Source organism: Danio aesculapii, chromosome 16 (assembly GCF_903798145.1).
Source record: "Danio aesculapii chromosome 16, fDanAes4.1, whole genome shotgun sequence".
Lineage (NCBI taxonomy): Eukaryota > Metazoa > Chordata > Actinopteri > Cypriniformes > Danionidae > Danio > Danio aesculapii.
The window spans coordinates 30,881,497-30,891,056 of NC_079450.1; the positions used below are offsets into that span (position 1 = coordinate 30,881,497).

General features: G+C 39.8%; 1 protein-coding gene across 1 annotated transcript; it reads right to left on the reverse strand.

Moving 5' to 3' along the window:
- Nucleotides 1-291: 291 nt before the first annotated feature.
- zgc:66448 (uncharacterized protein LOC327401 homolog) lies at nt 292-8,073 on the reverse strand. The gene is made up of 2 exons (XM_056475620.1): nt 7,684-8,073; nt 292-4,140 (listed from the first exon to the last, which is right to left on the reverse strand). The coding sequence occupies exons 1-2, from the start codon at nt 8,063-8,065 to the stop codon at nt 458-460; spliced, it is 4,065 nt and encodes a 1,354-aa protein (XP_056331595.1). The 5' UTR covers nt 8,066-8,073; the 3' UTR covers nt 292-457.
- Nucleotides 8,074-9,560: the final 1,487 nt, after the last annotated feature.

Genomic DNA, 9,560 nt, shown 5'->3' on the forward strand with positions numbered 1-9,560 from the left:
GGGGTGTCCAAACTCGGTCCTGGAGAGCCAATGTCCTGCATAGTTTAGCTCCTCCAACCTGCCTGGAAGTTTCTAGTATACTAAGAAATGGCTTGATCAGCTGGTTCAGGTGTGTTTAATTGGGGTTGGAACTAAAACATGCAAGTCACCGGCCCTCCAGGACTGAGTTTGGACACCCCTGCCTTAAACTAACACTGTTGTTACTCTTTAATAAATATTTTATTAATTTTTATTTGGTTCATGAGGTTTATTGAGTGTGATAAAGCACAGGAAACCTGAATGTGTTCAGCTGGAAAATTTAATAACTGAATAAAAACATTAATACATCTTAAGTCTTCAACAAACACTCCAGCAGCTTAACAGCAATGTACAACAGCAATGTACAGTAAAACAATGGAAAGACAATCTAAACCAACTAATTTTTATTTTGTGTGTATATCATTTCTAAAAATCAAAATCAGACGTCTCGCTGTGCATGTTGCATATAATGCATCTGTAATTCTAGCTCTCCAGGCAAAGAACAACCACAAATCATGCACTGGAACAGATGATCTGGGGCGAAAGGTAATTTATTGCCCATTTTGTGAGGCTCAGTTTGTTGCACTAACTGAGGTAAGTTTGTTACTTGTGGCAGAAGTGCCATCTCATTTATGGTACCCTGTGAAGTGAAGAAGATGCCCTGAGGCAATGGACCTGGAAGAGGCCTTCCAACAGAATGCATTGGATGTGGAGCAGATAAATTTAGACCTGGTGGAAAAGGGGGCGAGATATAAGTTGGAGGCTGATTTAGTGGAATACGTGGGCCAGAAATTAGTGCTACGTGTTGTTGTGCCTGGATGTGGCCTTGTGGAACTGGTCCATTTACGAGGGTTTGAGAAACAACTGGAGCAGCTTGAAACCCCCACAATGGAGGTCTGTCCCCGAGGGGAAAACGAGGTGGTGAAAAAGGCAAGTTCACTGGACCTATCTGGTTTGGAGGAGCTGTACTAACCCAAGTAGGAGGTATTTGAGCCTGTTGCGCATGGATCTGCTGTTGTAGCTGCTGCGAAATTTGCATTTGCTGTGGCAAATGCTGTATTAGTCTGTTTTGCTGCTTCTCTAATGCATCCCCAGGTATTTCTTGTAAGCTCACAGGTACAGACATTTCTAGAGTTGTTTTTATGCCCCATGGATTACTATTCGATAGGCAGGAAGCACCAGCGGACAGCACTATACCACTAGATTGACCCATGTCTGTTTTAGCCACCCCAGAGGAATCTGACATTTGTAAATCATGAGATAGTTTATTAGAGTCGCTGATGGTTGGTGCTTCTAAATCAACAGTTCCTTTACCATCTGAAGAGTTACTAAACAGCTCTGGCTTGCCTGTTTGCAATGGATCACAGATTACTGGCCACTGCGATGGTTGTAGGTCTTGAATAGATCGCTGGGACTGTAATTTCACACCCAAAGTGGAAGGCCTGTCCATGTGGTGTTGCGATTCTGAAGAGGTTTTCTGCAGAGTGGAGTTTGGCGCATTCATCCAGAGTGCAGGATGCTTGCCTTTTTGTTCTATCTCAGATGCATTTATGTCAGAAAAGTGATTAGGTTGTGCTTGAGGAGGTTGCTGCTGGTGCATAAGCTCGGGAAGACCATCACATTTAGGCAATATTGTCTTATGATGAGTCCCTGTCCAGTGAATATGCACTGTATTGGTTGGTGGGGCTTCCATTAAACTTGCGGACTTCTGCGAGTGCAGCAGCTCTTCTGACGATGATGATGATGGTGCAATTTGTATCTGCCATTCTGGCTGCAACTGAACTTGCTGCGAATGATTCCCCGGCTGTGGTCCTCTACTTGTACCAAACTGCTGCTGAACCACATTTGGCAACACTGTTTCTGGTATGATTCTTTCAGGTAGAGGCGGCGTCCTCCCATTGTCTCGATCTAACCTTGGCCTACCTCTTCTGCTGGGGCCTATTCTACCTCTTTGAGAATATATGGACAATGAGTAACTATGACTCTGACCTTGCCGCTTGCGCACATGAATCTTTTGATGCACAAGCAGGCTACTGAGCCAAGGGAATGACTTGTGGCACTCCTGACAGCGGTGGGGTCTCTCCCCAGTATGAGTGTTCAGATGGTCTCGGAGCAAGTAGGCCAAAGCAAAGCTCTTGTCACACATATGACACTTGTAAGGTTTTTCACCTGTATGGGAAAGCATATGTCGTTGAAGCTGATTTTCATCGCTGTATCCCTTCCGACACTGTGTGCAGCGAAAAGGCTTTTGTTGATGCAGCCGTTGGTGTGTTTTCATGTTATGATGAAATGCAAAATCTTTACCGCAGTCTGGGCACTTATAGGGCTTCTTCCCAGTGTGGATAATCGAATGCTGCTGCAAATAGCTACTAAATCTAAAGGACTTTTTACACACTTGACACTGGTAGCCCTTGTTGTGTATGCGCATATGCAGCTCTAATACTGACCGGTAACGAAAGCACTTTCCACAATCTCGACACCTAAAGGGTTTCTTGCCTGTCTGGTCCTCCAATTCCCCTACTGCTGACACACGGTCAAGATCTGCCCCATCCATAGCAACATCATCCTGCTTTTCAAGCACTGCTTTAACTTGATTTGTGATATGTGTTGCGTTTATGCCTAAAATGTTTGTCAAGTGTGTTTGTGAATGTGCTTGTAGTTGGGATTCTGTCTGGAACTTGAGAGAACAGCACTGGCATGCATAGACCTTATCGAATTTTTTGCCATTAGTCATTCGTTCATACTCTGCTTCATGAATCAACATGTGTGTTCTCAGATCAGAGGCTTTGTAAAATATTTGAGGGCACAGTGGACAGTTGCGCTGCTGCTCAACACTTGCATTCTCTTTACCTACTTGCCCCACAGCAGATATATTATGGTTTATACCATGTGCTTCAGACCTAGCGGAAATCTTTTTATGTTGGCGAAAATGTGCTCGCATGTTTTGTGCAAAAGCGAATGTTTTGCCACAGTGCGAGCAGTGGTAAGGCTTTTGGCCACTATGGAGATACTGGTGCTGTTGTAAAAGGCTACTGTATTTGAAGTTCTTCCCACAGATTTTGCACATATGCTCCCTTTCATCCACATGCCTCCGCCGATGGTCCTCCATGATGGAACGATGCCTGAAGACCATGCTGCAGTCTGGACACTCATACGGCTTTAGCGCAGTGTGAGAGCGTTGGTGGACATACAGGTTCTCCAAAGTCTGAAATCCTTTGTTGCACTCCTGACACCGATAGCGGCTGTCCAAAGAGTGACTTTGCATGTGGGCATTAATAGACACCCTGTACTGAAACTCTTTGCGGCACAGAGGGCAGCGAAAAGGCTTGTCCACTTTCTGCTCACAGGCATGAATTTTTAATCGGATTATTGTTGAGAAACACACACCACAGTGCTCACACACAAATTTCTTCCGTTCCTTGGATATGCTCGCAGAGCCTTTCGAAGGTGAGACACTTGCTTGGCTGCTTTCTTTATGAATACTGCGGTGTTTAATGAGGTCACTTCGATGCTGAAAAGTGATGCCACATTCTTTACAAACGAGGGAAGCCTGCTCATCCTGGTGCATGTGAAAGTGGCGATGCAGGTTGTATGTTTCGCGGCGTGTGAATTTTTTACCACATTCGTTGCATTCCAGTCGGCTTTTCCTTCGCTTGACAGATAAACCTGTCCCATCACTCTTTGATTCATCTCCTCCTCCTCCTTTCTCCTCTATGTTGTCCTTATCCTTCTCTGTGCTCTCGTCCATCTTTGTCTCTGTGCTTTGCGTGGTCTCATCTTGAGGTTTTGATTTTTCTTCTACACTTGCAGATTCATCTTTTTTAGGTTGCTGTTCTTCCTCTGAAAGCTTAGATTCTTCACTCTCATTTGTCGGTTCATCATCTTGTTTTGGTGGGTGTTTATTCTCCACGACACACTCTGATTCCTCACTCCCATTTGTCAGCTCATCATTTTGTTTTGGTGGGTGTTTATCCTCCACAACACACACTGCTTTATTGCTCCCATTTGTCGGCTCATCTTGTTTTGATGGGTGTTCTTTCTCTGTGACAAGCTCTGAATCTTTGCTGATGCTTTCTTTAGTTGTGTTCACTGATTCTTCTTCTTTGTCTATTTCTTTTCGCCCTGTTGGGTGATACACATTAGATAAGAGTTTATAAGATAAGCACCACAATCATAGCTCATTATATATACATAAGCTATTTGAAGTACTTTAGAGTAGATCGACTACATTTTTATATGTTTGATATCTTGGCAAAATATCGTTCAATCATTTTCCTTTGTCTTAGTACCTTATTTATCAGGGGTCGCCACAGCGGAATGAACCATCAATTATTCCAGTATATGTTTTACACAATGCCCTTCCAGCCGCAACCCAGTACTGGGAAACACCCATGCACGCTCACATTCACACATACACTTATACACTATAATCAACGTAGTTCATCCAATACACCACTTTGGACTGTGGGGAAAACTGTCCCAAAGGATATTCGCACGAACATGGGGAGAACGTGCTCGAACCAGAGACAGTCTTGCTGTAAGGCAACAGTGCTAACTACTGAGCCACCTTGCCCTTATTATATAAAATATATATTTTTTATATTATGCATATATATATATATATATATATATATATATATATATATATATATATATATATATATATATATATATATATATATATATATATATATATATATATATATATAATTGGTGGTTCATTCCATTGTGGCAACTCCTGATAAATAAGGGACAAAGCCGAAGGAAAATGAATGAATGAATATATAAAGCTACAGATAACTGAACACACTGACCTTTCGTGACTTCATACTCAAACATTCTATTGGAGGCTCATTTTAACTATTTAAAAGAGTGCAAAAGCTTAAAAATATATATGAAACTAAATATCAAAACAATTATTTTGAACAACAAACCAGAGTGTGCAATTTGCCACCTTTTCTCTGCTAGTGTGACTAAATGTAGTATGAGGTTGAGCTACAACCTGTTTGCATGATAATTGATATTTGTTCTATGATATATAAGATAAAGTGCCAAACTAAAAAGCAATATTTGTTTGAACTGTGTTCTGTAAAAAGTACATTTCTAACATTCTAACATGTAGCTTAAGCTTAACATAGTTCTAGTAAAGTCCAGATTTCAAAACTGTTCAGTTTAGTTCAGTTCAGTGTGGTTTAAATTTCACTGCTGAAAGTTCAAACACTGTAGAGCAAATCCACCGAAGTGCAGCTCCACAAGTCCCGATCCAAGTAAGCCAGTGGTGAGGAAAAAAACTTCACCAACTGATGAAGTGAAGGGAAAAAACCTCGAGAGAGACTAGGCTCTGTTGGGCATGACAATAATTCTTCTGGCCAAACTTTGTGTGTGGAGCTGCAGTCTAGCTGTGTGGTAACATGCTAATGAAATGGCCTCTTCTGACCAATGCAATTAATCTCTCTATTTTTTTTCCTCTCCTTCATATGGAAGGTCACATAAACCCTATTGTGGTTGCTGTTGTTTTTCAGTAGCTGCTGGCAAATACAGTTCATCCAACTATGAAACTTCAGCTTCTGAGAAGAACATCAAAAAAGGCTGTTTTATTCTGTATGCTCTGTGCACAACGTATGCATACATACTTTAAGCAGCTGTAGATTGTTGGGAAACTGAGTTTGCAGATCTTCATGGGAGTAGTCTGACTGATCATAGCAGATTTCTCTGTGGAATCATAGGTGTAGTTTTTTCTTTTCTTGTTTTTAACCAAGAACTTGGGGGAATTGTTCATTCAAGATTAACACTGATTAACAACCTCAGGCCTCGGTTACACTAATACGTTTAAAACAGCGTTTTAGAATGAAAACGATCCGCGTCCACACTAGTGCTTCACCCAGCATTTCTGAACAACTCTCAGTCTACATTACACCACTGAAAACGCACCTCATGTGACCACACACACACACACACACTTTGGCATGCACGGCAGCGTGCTTTGAGCACAATTGTCCATATGAGAGCTCTGCACGTCGGACTGTTGATCAAGGATCTACCGCTGGATCTAATCTCACTATGTTAAACGTGATATTTAATTCATCTTGTTGTCTCCATCTAACGACATATTTCCCGACTTTGTCTGTTGAATCTAATACTTGTTCTCTGGTAACGCGTTTTGGCTGAGCGCAAAGATAAGTTAGATTAATATATTAATTAATGTAACCGCATACATTGATTCTGCACATTTGACTGATCGCTTGCCTTTATTTCCTATATTGTATAAACTTGTTGTACGTTATACTTTTATAATGGCCATTGTTGATTATTAAACCTGATATTCTGTAAAAGAGACAGGGTATGTTTCATATTTTCACTGAAAATGAAAGGAGGCAGTAAGGTTACAGGCTCTATTTTGTTATAAATATGCATACAGTGAAGATGACGCTCATATAAATATGCAGCTACACAACGCCTCAACATTTCTGGTGTTTAAGTTGCAAATATCAAAATGAAAATAGGCAGTTCCTTATATCATGTTTTCATTTTATTGTTAAGAAAGTAAAACAAGGTAGCAAGGGTAATGTGAATGAGGTTATACAGTACACTGTTCTCTTTGAAGATTTACCCGATGTGTCCTCGGGAGTTTGTTTTACATATCAAACTTGCAAAGTCTGAACTTACAGGGAAAAGATGCAAGACTTGAACTGTGTGTAGGCTACTTAATATTGAGGAAAAAGCCCCAATCAGATAGGCGTATGTCTGCAGCCATGCCTCAGTTTTTTAGATGTCTTCGTTTTCCCCCATCCACACTGAGATGGAGCAGCAGCGTTTTAGAATGAAAACGGCCTCTTCAGCGTTTCCAAAATGCTCAGTGTCCGACGCACGAAAACTCTGGCATAGTGTGGACTCAGTTTTTTAGATGTCTCCGTTTTCCCCCCATCCACACTGAGATGGAGCCGCAGCGTTTTAGAATGAAAACGGCCTCTTCAGCATTTCCAAAATGCTCAGTTTCCGACGAACGAAAACTCTGATGTAGTGTGGATGGATAGCGTAACCATAGCAAAACGTACGCGATTTAAAATGAAAACGTATTAGTGTAAACGGGGCCTCAGTCTCAGCTCCAGTACCTCTCTCTTTTAGTGGTGAACAAGTTATTGTTCAAAGTCAATTCCACTAGGAGAAATTGAATAGGATTTTTTTCTTAACTTGCGAAAGCTTATAAAAACCTGGGAAAAACCTGTTTTCATTTGTTTAATAATGGGTGACTGTAACGATAACAAATGTGTTTTTATATGCCTATCCAAAGTGTCTATTCTGTATTTAAAAAAAATGAAAAATGTATCGTCAACTCTGATAAACAGGACTTTTTTGTCTTTTTTTTTTGTGTGTTTTTAACTGATAAATGTAAAGGTTTATTTAAAAAAAAAAGTTGCACTCAATTAAAAGCCTCATCCTTCAAGTATGAAAGGGTTAAACAAGCAGTTGTGTTTCTGATTGGGTTAGAACAGGCCAATTACAGAGTTATAATTAATTGGTGCACATAAAAAAGGACACGTTTTCAGTTTTCACGTGCTCTCTTCTAACAACTGTGTGTGGAACTGCACAAGAATGTGCGATTTATTTTACAACAGAGAGCGTGGTAGGTTTTACCATTTACCCTTGATGCAAAGTTAAACTTACCAATGTTTTCATTGTGGAAATGACCCGACGTCTCCCCAAAGTCCCTTCCGGGCTCGGATGAACACTGCTCGCCGTTATCCTTACTAAGCACATCCGTGTTTTCCTCGCCCGCCTCAGATGTCCAATTACACGACATTCCTGAAGCATCTTTGTTGCTTGGTAAAGGAGCAGCGCCATGTGGAGGTGAATTTTCACTTGCTGGTGAAGACGGAGCTGCAGGCTCTGTTGTTCCCTTTATGTCGGTGCTCTGTGCACAGACCACCGCGTCCCCATCAGCGGCCACAGAAGACGAAGCTTGTAGTTCGGAGTTATTTCCAGCGAGCGTTCCGTTAATGAGTTTATTGTCTAATGGTTCCTCCGATTCAGACTGTACAGTAGCCATTTTTCACATATTTTTTCTTCTCTCATTCTCCACCCCTAAGAACATGGATGCCAGCGGTTGATTGGAAGCGTGTTGCTACGTCACATGCACCGCTGCGGCCACGCTTAAAGCGACACCTTTCGATAAATTTGATGCCTGCAAATCTTCCACTTATTTGCATTTCAGATTTACATAGATTTTGTCCAAACGATTTATTATATCGATAACATCCATGTATGCCCGTGTTATTGTAGGTCATGTTTTAGTAATTTTGGTTACAACCGGGGTAATATTTTACTGAAATGTATACAAAATAACAGAAACATGCATGTGGGGTGCATTTTAACTACATACACAGGGGTAACAGTAATGTTATGAAATGTGATTGAAAACAAAAATGATTTATGTTTTAATGTGTAATTTATTCCTGTGATGATAAAGCTGAATTTTCAGTCCCAGCTGAAATATAAACAAAAATGTGCTACAAATACCATTAAAGCCATCAAATTCGGACCATTTAAAACTGAACATTTGAAATGTTTGAAGAGAGTTTTGGAGCATATTTGGATTTATATTGCCGCCTGTAGAAAACAAAAAATTAACAGTAGACCCAAAGGATCATTACTATTTTTATTAACCAATACAATTACCATTATATCTAATAAAACAATTCCTTCGCGAGGGATTCAGTTACACTTTACAACAATGGACAAGTGGTTAATGTTAGTTAATGAATTTCTGAACACGAACAAACAATTATCAATGCTTGTCCAGCATTTATTAATTTATCACAGTTCAACATTTACTAACGCATTATTAAAATCCAACACAGTGCTTGTTACAACATTATTTAATGCACTGCAATTAACATGAACTAGAACAACTGCATTTTCATTTAATAATGTTAAGAAAGATAAATTCATGAATAAATGTATTCTTCATTGTTTGTTCGTATTAGTAAAAACGTTAACTAAAATTAACTACATATCCTGTTTTGTGAAGTGTTAAGAAGGATGCTGTTGTTTATCTTTTCAGCTGGGTGTCACGCAATCATCCAGACATCTGTTTAATGTTCAAGAAAAATGTCTGTATCAAATTTAGGAGCTGTTGAATAAGCATGAGTCAAAGTCAAAAGAAGACCGACCAACTCACATTTTTGCAGTATGTCTGATAATATTTTTACTTCTGGAGAAAGTCTTATTTTGGCTAGAATAAAGGAAGTTTTAAAAACATTTTAAGGTCAAAATTATTAGCCCCTTTAAGCTGTGGTGTTTTTTTTTCAATTGTCTACAGAACAAACCATCATTATACAATAACTTGCCTAATTATCCTATCCTGCCTAGTTAACCTAATTAACCTGGTTAAGCCTTTAAATGTCACTTTAAGCTGTGTAGAAGTGTCTTGAAAAATATCTAGTCAAATATTATTTACTGTCATCATGGCAAAGATCAAATAAATCAGTTATTAGAAATGAGCTATTAAAACTATTTTTAGAAATGTGTTAAAAAAATCTCTC